Source organism: Neodiprion pinetum, chromosome 2 (genome assembly GCF_021155775.2).
Source record: "Neodiprion pinetum isolate iyNeoPine1 chromosome 2, iyNeoPine1.2, whole genome shotgun sequence".
Taxonomy (NCBI): Eukaryota; Metazoa; Arthropoda; class Insecta; order Hymenoptera; family Diprionidae; genus Neodiprion; species Neodiprion pinetum.
In genome coordinates, this window is record NC_060233.1 from 39246668 (window position 1) to 39262264 (window position 15597).

At 39.4% G+C, this 15597-nt stretch overlaps 3 protein-coding genes across 11 annotated transcripts in view; 1 reads left to right on the forward strand and 2 right to left on the reverse strand.

The window, feature by feature from the left end:
- Positions 1 to 15597, forward strand: part of Dh31-R (Diuretic hormone 31 Receptor) — a 159071-nt gene that overhangs the window by 72203 nt on the left and 71271 nt on the right. The window lies entirely within an intron of this gene.
- LOC124212104 (uncharacterized) lies at positions 289 to 8278 on the reverse strand. Its single transcript, XM_046611857.2, has 10 exons — positions 7172 to 8278; positions 6517 to 6936; positions 6197 to 6428; positions 5827 to 6052; positions 5457 to 5739; positions 3903 to 4367; positions 3008 to 3427; positions 1748 to 1979; positions 1375 to 1600; positions 289 to 1225 (listed from the first exon to the last, which is right to left on the reverse strand). Exons 1-10 carry the CDS (start codon positions 7586 to 7588, stop codon positions 940 to 942), a joined length of 3207 nt encoding a protein of 1068 aa, XP_046467813.2. The 5' UTR covers positions 7589 to 8278; the 3' UTR covers positions 289 to 939.
- On the reverse strand, positions 9661 to 14092 carry LOC124212100 (UDP-glucosyltransferase 2-like). The gene is made up of 5 exons (XM_046611851.2): positions 13508 to 14092; positions 11640 to 12059; positions 11346 to 11577; positions 10764 to 10989; positions 9661 to 10667 (listed from the first exon to the last, which is right to left on the reverse strand). Exons 1-5 carry the CDS (start codon positions 13925 to 13927, stop codon positions 10382 to 10384), a joined length of 1584 nt encoding a protein of 527 aa, XP_046467807.1. The 5' UTR covers positions 13928 to 14092; the 3' UTR covers positions 9661 to 10381.

Genomic DNA, 15597 nt, shown 5'->3' on the forward strand with positions numbered 1-15597 from the left:
ATTAAAGCGATGAATAGCACCAGATTGAGATGCTTCCAGTCAAAAGCACCCACTCTTGTTGTAACTCATGGGTGTATAGTCTTGTCTAGAAAACGTAATGAGATTTTACTGTCAATTAAGCACCTGGGCGAATTGATCCTGTGTAAATAAACCATTCTACAAGACATTAATCACAGCTGTTACCGCATTCAAGCTGATATCTATATATATGGAAGATTACTGAACTGATACTACAGAAACGTAGAACTGAAATTCAAAATCAATGTTAACAGTAAAAGACAAAAAATACTGAGTATAATTTAAAAGTTTTGTATTACGAGTGGAGTAATTGGGATTAAAAATTTTTATCGAAGATATACACGGACGGATTTTTTTTCTCCTTTACGTAAATGATACAGCTTACCCTGATAACAATCAAAATTATAGCACAAACACAGCTAGCGAATCTCAAGTGAGCAATATTACTTTACAGATACGCTACGGAGCCGATACAGGTTGCGATTCAGATTGCTGTACATAGGTATGTAGCTGTGTACATGTACCAATTCGGAGTGTAATCTGTTTGGTGAAATATTGCGCAAGTGCTAGGTGACCTCAAAAAAAGGAAGGAAAAAAACTTGATCTAGACTGACATAAATCTATTGCCGAGGTAGATGACGCATTGGAACCAGACGATCGAGATCTGTTCGAACGCTATCGTGACCAAATAGGAGGCGAGTGATATCACAGTTCGCCATTTTGAATGACTATGGCTCGCAGTCGATCCGTTTACTCTATCTTATTAATGGATTCCGTAACATACACATACGCTGGCTTCAGGTCGATCGATATAGAATTGTTGGAAAAAATACAAGTGCCATCAACACGTTTGTAGCCGCGTGGCACTTCGACATTATACGTTAACCGATCTTACAATTAACTGTATATCGAGTATCTACCTCACTTCGTTTTTTTAGAACGGGGCACGCTTCTCTTCTCGGTTCTTAGAACAATTGCTGAAAGTTTACTAATTACGACTATTAACAAATGTACAGCGAGGCTGGCAGCCAAGAGCAAAGCTCCGTAGACGTCGAATAGTTCAGTCTGCCACCAAGTTAATTCCATAGCAGGAGATTTAAGATTTGTCCCACCGTATCTGACCACATACTCGACCCAGAAAGTGGCTGTTTCCATCGCGGTCATTGGGCGGTCTCTGAATTCTTCAGATAATCTCTTTGCTGTTTTCCTGAAATGTTATGGTGAATCTCATTACTGTTATATGAGTAAGGTGAGAGTCAGTAGCCCACGAATTTTAAACACCATTAGGCCTCAAACGGTATTCTGATGACCTTAAGTGCGTTCATTCACGGCAGTGTGGATAAAGACATCACTCACAAATATGTTGGGTCATTCAGCACAGTACTAAAGGCAGCGTCCAAGTTTTCCTCTGTGAGATTTTTATGATCCAGACTCACTGCGATTTTTTTCTCTGCGTAAAACTCGATGTTCTGCATTTGATCTCCAAACAGAGGTACGCCGATCATTGGAACCCCGCAATAGATTGCTTCTTGAGTTCCCATAAGACCGCCGTGAGTTACGAACACCTTTATGTTTTTGTGCCCTAGAAGTATCAATAATTGGTCGATTAATCATTAAAATCTGAGGTTTAGTTGCGGGGTGTGATGATAATTCGTATTGGCAGGAATTTAAAAAAATGCCGTTTACAACTTCCTCCTACAATCGATGTCTACAACGCTTGAACACTTACGAAGTACAGCAAATTGCGAAATCCACGGACGAGTCATAATGTTGCTTGGTAGCCCAGGCGGCAATTCGTTTGGTTTTGATATTCTCATTAGGACGCGTACCGGTGCCAACTTTGCCAAGGATGCGTAAAGCGCGTTCAACGATTTTGTAGGATATGACTCTATTTTCACCATGGATCCAAAAGAGATATAGACGAAACCATCTTTGCTGTCGTCCAGCCACTGTTGTACATCCTGTGAAAAAGAAAAGAGGAAGTCAAGTTCTTTATTATGTTTTCCCGAGGAGATGAATTCATAATTGTTTAAACAAAGTGAATGTAGTAACGCAGGATGGGGTGCAAAAATGCGAAAGACCAAAAAGTCGGTGCAACGAAATTCCGAAAGTCAAACTGCCGACGGTTAAAATCGTAGAAAGACCATAAAAATAAAAACTGAGAACGCAAAAATACCGACATTTCTTTTATTGAGAATGGCCAAGATTACAAAGGGCAAAATATTGAATTGCAAAAATACCGAACAGGCGAGAAGTCGACTTTTCAAATGTCAGACTCGAGCCTTTGTCGAAAACCTACGAATCCGAAGTTATGAATAACGACTGACCAAAGACTCAAATGGTTGAATAAAAACAGAATGACCAAAATACCGACACGTTGGATGACGTCAGAAATCCATATATTCTCTGCGACACTATGACAAGCGTATCGCGGCCTTTCGGCTTTCCGGCCCTTCTGCATTTTGCGGATCATACTGATCATACGCTCCTTCTGAACTTTTATTGTCGACTACTAATTTTTTCGGTTTTTCGCCTGTTCGAAGGATTAGCCGCTCTCAATATTTATTTCGGAACTTTCGTTTTTCTGTATCTCCAGATTCTATGCTTTGGTCATTCGGAATGCCGACTGTTATGAAATAGTATATTTCACAGCTAGCGTACTAAGGTAGTCATTATGTGGCCAGGACAATGTTTTCCACCACGACCACCACGAATCGTAGTGATACATGCACGGGCCGAAGGCCTTCGTAATGACTACCTTAGTACGCTAACTGTGAAATATACTATTTCGGATTAGAGAGCGTTCTGTTAAGTGAACTTTCAGAAAAGCGATTATTCTACCGGGTGATTTATCGAAAATCCCAACTTCGCTACGCTGCTCTTTTTTTGTTTCAAAATTCGTATCTCGAAATCTTCAGGTTTTCAACCAGTCGACTTTTTGGTCTTTTGGGATTTTGACTCTCCGCCCGTAACGCAAACCAGAACTTACATTCGGCAACGGGTCTGGGGTATCTGCAATGTGAAGTCCTCCGACTTCAACTACGGCCATAGTAATCGGCCTGACTCCATTAAGGCTGTAGTGCGAATTGACTAGAAGTAAGGACACATTCCTCACGGCTTCGTCCAGGCTGGGCGCGTGGTTCCCAATGTACTTTTTTATCTGTTCATTTTGTTTATCGCTGTAATACCAGAATTCAAATTTCACCTTCAGCAACGTCAGAGCGTTCTGAAATCGTTGCCAAAAATTCATTCGAACGTCTAAACCTGAAAATGTATGAGGAATGTAGGCTGGATTATCAGGATTTGCCACGACGTCGTTCACCCACGGCCACACGGCGCTCGTAACGACTCCGACAACGGGAACCTTGAAATGTTGGCCCAGAGCCGCATAACAGTTGGCACCGAATAGCTGGAAAGAATCATGGTTTGTAAATGGGATGTATTATTAACGTGACGAGTGAACCCAGTGCATGGCGAAAAAAGATCAATTTTGATCTTGGTTCACTGCATAAGTTTCGATCGTAATGCATAAATGATGTTATTAACAAACAGCGCAATATTCACATGTTTATTATGGTCATTGTTCCGTTGGAATATTCATGCAGTGGTAGAACGCAACATTCAGCGTAATTAGACGAGATAATTAGGATGCGAGTAGTCCAGGCGATATTTTCAAGCAACACTGCCGCACAGATACAACTGTTTGCAATTTCGATAAGTTACATAAGTTACAAGATCGTAAGGCAAGGACGGAACAGTTGACCAATCGTGTGAAGAGTTAAGAGATTTAGCTTGAAATTTGTCAGCTCATAAATCACCGCGCAATTTTGCGGCGACACAGACAATTCGTAGGTTGCGGTTCTACGATTACAATTTTCACCTACCTCTACGATAACTAAATCGTAAGGAGAATCCTCCTGATTTTTGATGATCTTCTGGAACTCCGGAAGTGCCATTAGGTCACACAGGTCATTACCGTATGTAGTGGCAATGACGGGAATAATGGCCTTGTCTAACAGGTTCGATAAAGCAAAATCGTAGGTCAGATTGTTGTGTAGACCAATAACGGACCCTTCCAAATTTATGATCTGGTTGTAGTTGGGGAAAGGTGTCTTCATTGGAAACGGACTAACAACGTCCACCACATGGCCTCGTTTTGCCAATCCTTTCATCAGCTGCTCACACATCAAAAAGTGACTCTTCGTCCGGAGCGGAAATATGCCCAAAATTCGGTACGCTTCGTCGTGTGATATGGTTAACATAACAACGAATAAAATTATGCGACCAAACAGCCTCATTTTATGTCCTCGTATTTTCTTCTGCCGGTATAAAATAGCCTTTACAGGTTGTTAATTGCACAATTGCCACTACTTGTTCATTTAAGCAAACCGTAAACGATTGTAACTTTAGCGGGCAAAATCACTACAGTTGGAGATCACACTGTTCCTAACGAAATGCACACATCGGGCGTCGTTTGGATAATGAATAGCACTAATTTTCGGAACCCGTCATTTCGCTGACCCGTGATATAATAAACTTCAGTTTCGGACTATTCACTGCTTGTTTACCCCTACTGGCTTGATTTCACTCCCCACCCGAAAGTTTCTCAGCTCTATCACTATTAAGTACGCAGAAAGCGCTGTTTGTACATGTATTTGTCTGAGATTTTTCTTGTGGCTAGTTTTTCATTAATTGAGTTCCAATTGTTTCTTGTCAAACTGACTAGGATTCGCGTAGAAGGTATATTGATTACGAAAGGTAAATTTTTCATTTGCTTTGCAATACTGGCGATTTGTGAAAAGTGCAAATTCTATTGTTATTTACATTAGATTTATAATATTTTAAGTAGGTACGAGCTCAACTATGTAAATTAGATTAAATATGATTGTCCTCTATTGCTTTGAATTTCGACATTTAATAACAGCATTAAAATAAACTCTTGACATTACGACCAACTTGTTATCACCCGATGACATCAGAGTGCAGTCTCACGGTCACACACGATACTCAATTCTTGTACCCTTTAAAAATTTTATTTCATATTACCGTACGAGATCTTTGATATAATTTGTTTGTAATCGCATACACCAGTTAATTAAATACGAGTATTATCAAATTATACAGAGACACGCAGTGGCGAACAATAGAGTTCTGTAAGAAATATGAAATACTGTAATTTGTCAGTAGGTGAAACGCAAAGCAGATGGCCACGTGTGATACGATCTCACAGTCAAACGAAGTGGCGCGTAGCGTCTTCTTTCAGCGAAACCGTATCATCATCTGATCCAAAATCAAAAATTCTCGGAAATTGATAAGTGTCCTTGTTGATAAATTTGATGTAGAAGCTTGATGTGCGAAATGTATGTTAAAGCTAAACGTGTGACGTTTACTGGTTACATATTACACGGGTTACTCAACCTGACTACGTTTGCGAATTATTTTACTTTCTTAGAGTGCTTGACACTGCTTATATCACTCCCAGTAACTATCGCTATTAGGGTAGTAATTATAACTTTAACCAAGTACGCGCTGAGAGCAACGGATAGAAACAGAGCCCCATATATATCCAGCAGTGAAATTTGCCCCCAAGTTAACTCCATCGCTGGTGACTTGAGATTTGTTCCACCGTGTCTAATAACATACTCAATCCAGAAAGTAGCCGTGTCCAACGCCCTCATTGGGCGATCTCGAAATTCAATAGAGAATTTCCTTGCCGCTTGTCTAAGGTTTTGAGAAAAAAATTAGAATTGATCTTTGACCATACCATTATCATATAGGCGGTTACATGTATGTGGACAGATTACTTACAAGTACGAAGGATCGCCTAGCACGGTTCTGAAAGCTGTGTCCAATTTTTCCTCTGTTAGTTGATCATGATCCAGAGCCACTGCTATCTTCTTCCTCACATAAAGCTTGATGTTCTGCATTTGATCTCCGAAAAGTGGAATCCCTATCATTGGAACCCCGCAATGAATCGCTTCCTGAGTTCCCATAAGACCTCCGTGAGTCACGAATACCCGCACGTGTTTGTGATCTACGGGTAGCAGAAATCAAAAGGTAATAATTAAGTCTAGCTCAACGATCCGATGAGTAGCCTTGGGTGAAAATGAATGTTACACTTGACAACGACGGTCCCGATTGAATTCCCGTACTGAACGTACTGAAAATCGATACTTACTGAGGACTGGTACTTGAGGTACCCAAGATAGAGTTAGAACGTTGCTCGGTAGACCAGGTGGTAATTCTTGCGGTTTTGCTATTTTTATCAATACGCGAACTGGTGCCAACTTCTTCAACGAATTGTACAAGGCAGCGAGGGTTTCCTTTGGAAACGACTCTATTTTTATCATGGATCCAAAAGACATGTACACGAAACCGTCTTTGCTATCGTCCAACCACTTTTGCAGATCCTGTGAAAGAAAAAATTCAATTATCACGGAAAACGTCGATGCAGCCCATCAACAGCTCGCAGTACGTGAAATGATGCACATAACTCACCTTGGGCAGTGCGTCTACTTCTTGCGGAATGTGAAGTCCTCCGACTTCGACAACAGCCGTTGTGTATGGTCTGACTCCGTGCAAACTATAGTGAGAGTTGGCAAGGATCAATGACACGTTTCGTTCGGCTTCTCTGAGACTTATCGAATTAGGGCCGAGATACTTCTTTATTTTATCGTCCTGATAAGCGCTGTAGCTGTTGAAATCCCATTTTGCTTTCCACAAGCTCAGAGCATTTTTTACTCTTTGGAAAAAGTTCATCGGAGCAAAATTGTCCGAAAGAACGTTTGGTATGTAGGCTGGATTGTCGGGATTTGCAACCATGTCGTTTGTCCACGGCATTAATACGCAAGTGGCGACACCCACGACGGGGACATTGAAATGTTGACCAAGGGCTAAGTAGCAGGAGGAACCGAATATCTGAAAAGTCATTCCGAGATTACGTTCAGGATGAAAAATTTTTCTCCAAGTTCTAGTCATTTGATTTCTCGCAACCCGTGAACACGGCCGAGTTGCAAAATAGTGGATTTTATTTGGCGACAAATCCAAATACGAGACCATTGACATTTTGGAACAACACCCTGTCATGTAATAAGGGGACGTGCAATATCCAAAAAACGTATGAAGTTAGTTTTACAGATTGTAATAGACTCACCTCCGTGATTACAAGATCATAAGGAGGATCTTTGGGAGGATTTTTTATAATCTCTCTAAAACGTGGATGATCCATGAGATCGCAGAGTTCACCGCCAAACTGAGTTGCGAGCAGAGGAACCACTGCGGAGTTAGTCAGAACCGATTTTACAAAATCATAGGTCATATTGTTCAGCACTGCAGGCACGGTTCCGGACAGATCAACGACGTCGGTGTAGTTCGGCAAGGGTTTCTTCAGCGGGAAATGACTGACGACGTCTACTTGGTGACCACGTTTTGCTAGTCCTTTCATCAATTGATCGAACATAACAAAGTGGCTCTTTCCATTCAGCGGAAAAACGCCTAAAATTCGGTACGCTTCGCCGGGTGATATAGCCGCAATGATTACCAGTAGAACGTTGAAGCCAAACATCCTCATGGCGAATTCTTGTATTCTCTCCTGAGCTTGCGCAAAGTATAGCCGTCAAGGCCTTCCAATACTTGAACAGAAATCTTAAAAATCACTGGATAACTATTATTTAATTATTAACAAGGTCTTGCAGTTTAATGTACATCTAACAAATGTGAGTCTGGTTATTTGCCACCAACATATTCGCAAGGAAATAGTTCATACAATGAGACACGCTAATTTCGAATTCTCTTAGAAGATAAGAAGATCGGCTAGTTCAGTTCGCGAACACTCCGGCACTAAGAACAGAACACTAACCGCACTTGTTCTATGTTAGTAATAACACATACTCTATTTTTTTAGAGCAATCATTTATTAAGTTGATTACATTTAAGAACGGCAGTATAATAATAAGCGCTGCCTCTGACTACCTCCTGTATCTCACACGCACACCAATTAGGCTTATATAAAAGTCCCTAGTCCTCAACACTAGCAAACTTACGTGAATATTTAATTATTATGTGTGTCTTGATTCGTCGTGCAAAGGGATTATTTTTTCATTTATCAAGATTACTTTCCTCCGGTATAATTTAGACACATAAAAGAGCTTCGAAGCTCGGAGTAGAATGACGACTAGCAATTATTGAACTAGACAACGAACTAACGCACACGCGTTATAAATTCATTGCAATTCCTGCATTGCATTGTGGATTGATTGTTTAACCTACGTATGACATGGAATGAAATACTTCTACACTCACATCGTGCATTCATGTACCACGAGGAGAGCCTCCAGCGACAGCAGAAAACATCGAGGCAGATAAAACTTGACCTTATGCCACGTAATTGTTACGGCTATCGGAAACTGGTAGCTTCGTGCAATTATTGAAATGTTTTGTCTGAATGCTGGTTAATTTAGCAATTCACTGCCTTCATTATTAGCTTAGAGTCTTGGCAAAACTCGATTACTTAAATGTTACATAACATTTTAGATTTCGTACGAGTAAATGTTGAGCGGAATGTTTTGACCGCAAGTTGTAATTTCACTGGAAAAATAACATCTTAGGAGAGTGACGTGCAACAAATATATTGCGCAATCGAATAATGAATAACGTCGAGCTGCGTGACTATCCCTAAAGATTTTCTCGACAAGCTTGTTTTGTCGTTCGTCACCCAGCAACAGGTCTAGGACATAATCAGCCATTTTTACTACAAAACTCCAGCCTATAATTTGATGAGACGAGTCGAAGTGGATAATTAACTTCCACAAATATACTCTTGCACTGGAACACTTGTTTATAAAATTTATAAACTAACTTGAAAGTTATTTTCTTACCTCGATCTTGGATCTGAAAATTTTTGGATCAACATTTGTCGATAAGTTATCCAAGTCAAACTTTTCCTTCAACTAGTTAAAGGGGATCTCGAACCTTAATTTCACGTCACATATTTCAAATATTTATGCTGTGGGTAATTTTTGCGAAAAATTCAACTATCATCAAATTAAAAATGGAACAATTGTTTTAAAGGCTTTTCAATTTTGTATTTAACGAACAAAATGAGACATCAGCAAACCCATACAATTTTTTTGCTTGAAACAAAATTCACAATACATACAAATTATTTCAGATTTTTAAACTGATTATTAGCATGTTTAATGTATGTTTTACGAAAAACAAACAATCGTATGGGTTTAGCGATAACTCGTTCTGTTCGTTATATACGAAATTAAAAAAGCTTCAGGATAAATTGTTTCATTTCAAATTTTGTTAATAGTTGAATTCTACGCAAAAAATATCCGCCATAATAAATATTTCAACTGTGTGACACTGTTACTTTATACGTAGAAATAAAGGTTGGGTAATCCCGTAAAGCGCAGAATATATGCCTCATGAAGGTGAAGATCAATTCAAGATTAACAATTTGAGCAAACAACTTTTATCAACGGGGTGAAAGATAGAAAAACTTTTTTGAATACTCGCACGATTCGTAGTTCTATCCAAAATCTCTGTTTTTAACCGGTCAATAAAGGAGCAATAACAAAGATAACCTTTGCAGACAAATAGATTACGAGCGATGAAATTCAAAAATAAGATACCCTGTTCTTCGTTCATTTTAACGAGTTGTTTTCACTTTATTCTTACAAACTTTCCTATTCTAATTTATTTCACATCCGCAGTGAATACATTTACATTAGGCAAGTGCCGCGTCACTTACTACTGTGCGAGTCCATTGTTCTTCAAATAGCATTATCGTCAACTGGACGGTCGTCTTATTATTATTTCCAGCTGCCTCGATGATAAACTTATCCCACTAAATTCCAACAACTCACCCAAGATTTGCTTCTTTTTGACGTGTGAATCCCATTTGTCGCAGAAACAGCAAACATAATTGTTCGTTTATATTCAACTACGGATAATTCTATTCCAGACGGAAAGTATTGAGATTGCCAGTAATTGACAAGACGGTTCAATTTCTGTTGAGTAACGTTGAGACATGTCCGCAGGCATTATTATTTCGTAAGGAAACGATAATGACCATCGGCATTTGTATGAGTATCGCAATTGATATCACTATTATTAAGTAAAGAATATACTGATAAAATCGTTTAAATGCCTAGATAAATTATTAGTTACTTTTTACCGTTTATTGTAATTGCTTTTCATTCCACAAAAAGTGAGCTTTGTGCGATCACGCATTCATTACGCTAAGATTTTAAAAAATTTCGATGAACTGCGATCGCTTACATGACCAAGTAAATCAGTGAAACGATGAACCGCTTATCAAATGTAATTACAATATCTTATTAAAATAATTCGTTCGTTATTCCTTCTTTTTGGTCCTTAGCTTCATTTTCCTATCACTTCCGATAACCACTCTCACTGCCTTCTTCGCAATAACTTTGAGCATGTACAACGCGAGAACAACGGCCAGAAGAAGAACCCCGTAAATATCCAACAATGCGACTTGCCACCATGTCAAGTCCACAGCAGGTGACCTGAGACTCGTCCTTCCATTCCTTGTTACGTATTCCACCCAAAATATCGCCGTGTCAATAGCACTCAGTGGTCGATCTCGAAATTTGGCAGACATTTCCTTCGCTGCTTTCCTAAAAAATGAAATTCACACGGTTTTCACGATGTCACGTCAGGCTCGTAGGAAAAGAGATTCCTTGACAAATCTACGCTTTATCAATATAACTCACATGTACGATGAATCGCGTAGTACAGCATTGAAAGCGGCATCTAGATTCTTTTCGGTCAGCTCATCCCGGCTCACAGACACTGCCATATTGTTTTTTACGCAGAGTTCGATGTTCTGAGCCTGATCGCCGAACATAGCTACCCCAATCATGGGTACCCCGCAATGGATGGCTTCCATGGTTCCCATGAGGCCACCGTGGGTGACGAACGCTCGAATATTCTTGTGCTCTAAGATGAACGGTGTATTCATTCGATCACATTACAGATTACAAATGTCTCCAACAATATTTTAACAATACTTCGAATCTGTTCGAGTATATTCCGTGAATGAATTCTAAATCGTATTCACAGTATGAATGTGTATATACGAAGCATCGCGGGAGGAATTAGAGACGAATCGAATCTCGACCATCTCCCGAGAGAAAACTAAACACCAGCCATAATCGCACAAGTTCGCTGCTGTTCTAACGGGTGAACAAAAAAACATCACTACGACAGCCCTAGTATTTCATTCAAGAAAACCAAGTTTCTGGTGGGATTAACCTGGTACAAAAATCGGACACGTAATTGCGTTAAAAACTTACGTAGAACAGCCATTTGAGGAACCCATGGAACAGTGAAAACGTTGCTCGGTAAGCCGGGTGCTAATTCCGTCGCGTTTGCCACCTTAACTATAACCCGAATCGGAGCAAGCTTCGCTAACGAAGAGTATATGGCTAGCAAATTTTCCCTAGGAAAGCTCTCCAGCTTGAGCATAGAGCCGAAGGACATAAACACAAAGCCGTCTGTGCTATCATCTAACCACTTCTGCAGGTCCTACGGAACGAATAAAAACATTCACTATTAATTTCCACGCAATTGCGATTAAAATCACTTACCTTTTGCAGCGGCGTTGCGTTCTCTCGAACGTGCATTCCGCCGACTTCGACAACGGCTGGAGTGAATGGCCTGATTCCGTTGAAACTGTGATGCGAGTTTACCAAAATCAAGGACACGTCCCTCTGGACCTCGTCGAGACTCGGAGCTCGCGGGCCAAAGTATTTCTTGATCTTGTCGTTTTGATTAGCGGTATAATGAGCGAAGGTTAACTTTACCCCCCAAAGGGACAGGGCGTTCTGAAGTCGTTGCCAAAAGTTCAACCGGCCACTAAGTCCCGAAAAAACATGGGGTATGTAAGCTGGGTTGTCCGGATTCCCGACCATGTCATTCGCCCAAGGCCATATTGGGGATGTGACGACGGCCACAACCGGAACCTTCAGATGTTGTCCCAAGGCTAGATAGCAAGTTGACCCGAATATCTGCACGAAGTAACTCGATTATAACATCCGCTAATCCCTCTGGGTATAGATTTCATCACTTGAAAATAAATTATGCGGACATGAGGCAACGTTGTTAACCGGTTTACAAATTATACGTTGGTTCTGAAAAGCCTTTCGCTTCACAGTAGTAGGCATGAAACTAAAGTACCAGCCTATGCCGGCTGTTGGCCAATGAGGAAACGGCACAGGAAAAAATGGTGCGATCAAATTTTCAAATATTAAAGGCCTAAATAGTGTTTTGAATGATATTCCGTAAACAGACGGCGTCTAATTTCGGTGCTTATAATATTCTTCAATGACGGAGACTGCCTGCTAGATCTAGCATTAAGAATCTTCAAAACTGTTTCCGAACGACTGCGCTGGAAAACTAATTTTAAAAGACGATATTTATAAAAGTCCATCATCGACTGCTCCAGTTCTACGGTTATTTTTGTGCAGTGGAATGATGACGTGACGTAACAGGCGACGCGATAACGACAGAACGTGATAAGATGGTCCGCAGTTGCGTGTCAAGAAAAAGAATTCATAGGCAAAATATAATGAAAAAACAATACGTCGTATCTCAATGATTTGACAAAATCATATCATTTATGCCTACACTGCCTATACATGTCAGTGTACGTCCCATAACTCATTTGAAATACCAATTTCATATTTTTCATTTCAAACTAAATTGATGATTGAACGGTCTAAAATCATACTTATTTTTAGGAGCTTGGAAATGAAAACACTTTGAGCAATTTGAGTTTGAGGTATTTAGTATTTATAGTTTCAAAAACATTTCAGAATTTTTTAATTGAAATTATTAAATTATATGCACCACGCCGTCATTTTGTTATGAATTTCAATGAAAAAATTCTGAAATTTGCATGAAACTTTAAATAATAAAGCTCTCAGACTCCAATTGCTCTAAGTGTTTTCATTTTCTGTAAAATGATATGGTATGACTTTAGATCGGCAAAGCTGTGCTCCCTCCCCCCTCCCTCCTTTTCAAATACATTTTTAGAGACATTTTTCATTTTCTGTTTTAAAGGTTATTTGTGGAAGTATTTTACTGCCAAGGTTACAAATTTATTGACATATTGACACTAGCTGTAAGAATTTTTTTTCACCAGACACTCCAACGAATTGTTGCACTGTATAAAATATACCGTTGAGCATTTACTTGAGCGCAATTATCTTGAATTATGTCAATACTCGTGGCTCTTGCATGGAAAGAAAAAACTCATCATATACTAGTGCGATAAATTTGCTTATGATAAGTGTAATGAAATTGGGATTTTTTCCTCTCAACCAGTGAATGCCTACGTGGACCTTACGTCTGTATCAAAATTGCTAATCGTTGGAACAAATCAAAAGAACGGGACAGATTGAAGATGTCTATTTCTATCATAGTTTTTCTATCGACTTCTTAGGTAATTACTCACTTCAACGATAACAGCATCGTACGGGGGATCTTGCGGTGGGTTTTTAATGAGCTCTCTGAATTTTGGAAGGTCCATCAAGTCGCACAAGTCACCACCAAAAGTTGTTGCGATGGTGTGAACCAAATTATCGTCTGCCAGCTCTTTAGTGCCGAATCCGTAAGTCATATTATTTTTCAAGAATGGTATAGTGCCGGCCAAGCTTATAATATCATTATAGTTCGGACGCGGCTTCTTCAACGGATAATGGCTCACAACGTCAACTCGATGACCACGTGCTGCTAATTCTTCCGTGAGTCGACCCAACATCGCATAGTGGCTAAGTCCGTTGAATGGGAATACGGCTAAGATTCTGTAAGCCTCGCGGGGTGAAGCGATCGATAAAACCACCAATAGTGTAGAAAAGACTGACAATGGTAGCATGGTGAGACTCTCTGTACTCTGCTTCTCCTCAACCAATCATCACGAACTTCCGGACTGTCCGTGTTTCAAACTATACCAATTACGCTGGTAAGAAAGTCTTTCCCATACGAATAACCGATCTATTCGAACAAGAGTTTACCACTGAAGCGCTCCGCGTCTTGACTATCATTTATAAGTCAAGGATTCACGAAGCGCCAACACCCTCTACTTTCAATGTTTCATAACAATGTGTAACTCTGCGGCTTGTATGCACACGTTTACGGATTATATGATACTGTAGAAAACACGGCTTTTGTGTGAATTATTACCGCATTCACACTGGCGATACTGACAAACTTATCTGAAACGTAATTTTTTTAGCTTATACACGTGCACAGAATGTTCTATATGATATTGTTGGGTGCGACGGTCAGTCTCAAACGAAAATTTTGATTGAAATAACAAAAAGTTTCGGTTGTTTATGGCCATCCATGCTCAGTTCTGTTACAACATTATATGCTTATTATCTATGTCATATTTTAATACTTGGAACGTATGTCAGCCAAAGTTATCACGAGTTTAATTGCAAGACTGCGTGTTTTTTTATCCTAGTTTGTTAAATTGGAGGTTAGGAAACTCTACTTTACATTTTGACTCGAATAAATATAGTAAGAATTGAATTTAAGTTATTAAAAGTTATGTATAACAGAGGTGCACATAAATTACTTAAATGATCAATATCGGTTCTTTTGTTACATGTAGAGTGTCGACTAATGTTAATCATTTCTGAAGATGATTTATCTTGACCTTGGAGATTTGTTGATTAAAGTTATTCTTGGATATGAAGGTCACAGCTCAAAACACTTTTTATCGTGTTAACGTTTCGGCCCTGGTGGGGGCCCTCCTCAGAACAATTTTATTTAAATAACTGTCACGAACAAAATAAAATAAAATAATATACAAATAGGTTTGACAAAATAAGACATTTTGGTGTAAATAATATGCAAGGTGTTGAAGCAAGTATAAAAGAGGAATTACCTCATATGAGATGACACTTCCAATTACATAAATGAGTGTTGGTAATTGATAATTAAATAGAACAAAAAGGCAATAAAGACAAAAACCGAAACACACTACGTTGGCAACACGTAACTCCCACGAATTCATAATTATAGTTGGTTTGTTAAAAAGAAATAAAATACACAGCCGTTATGGTTGAGTCAGAGCACCTGAGCACACGTGGAACGTCTAGTGTGTAGTGGGAGGAGATCGATCTCGATAGTTATCAGAGCAACGCAGAGTCAAAGGGTTAAACGGAAAACAAAATTTTTTGTTAAGGAGGTAAAATCGAGAGCAAGCTCAGTCGGTAATGGACAAATTACAATGGTCGTATCACAGAGGTATAAATATTACTTAGATGTTCTATGTCTTGTTTACGGTTGACAGAATTAGGATGTGCTACGATATTGCACATTTCTAACAGTAGCCTATTATAATACAAAGGTTCAACATCAATAATGCTGGCTTGAGAATAATTAAAAGAGTGGTCGAAATCGATGGCATGTCTCGTCAATGCAGTATAATTATCCTCGTGTTCATGGATATTGCGTTTATGTTCAGTTATCCTGGTGTGTAGTTGTCTACTAGTTTGGCCTATGTAAACCTTGTTGCAATGATTGCAAGGTATTTTG

Bases quoted from the DNA above. Each gene is read 5' to 3' on its own strand.
- LOC124212104 (XM_046611857.2), bottom strand. From the start codon at position 7,588: ATGAGGATGTTTGGCTTCAACGTTCTACTGGTAATCATTGCGGCTATA. The intron at 6,429-6,516 runs GTGAGTTATGTG...TTTCTTTCACAG, and splicing joins AAGTAGACGCACTGCCCAAG to GATCTGCAAAAGTGGTTGGA. The intron at 6,053-6,196 runs GTAAGTATCGAT...TGCTACCCGTAG, and splicing joins ACCTCAAGTACCAGTCCTCA to ATCACAAACACGTGCGGGTA.
- LOC124212100 (XM_046611851.2), bottom strand. From the start codon at position 13,927: ATGCTACCATTGTCAGTCTTTTCTACACTATTGGTGGTTTTATCGATC. The intron at 10,990-11,345 runs GTAAGTTTTTAA...CGTTCATCTTAG, and splicing joins TCCTCAAATGGCTGTTCTAC to AGCACAAGAATATTCGAGCG. The intron at 10,668-10,763 runs GTGAGTTATATT...TTCATTTTTTAG, and splicing joins CTACGCGATTCATCGTACAT to GAAAGCAGCGAAGGAAATGT.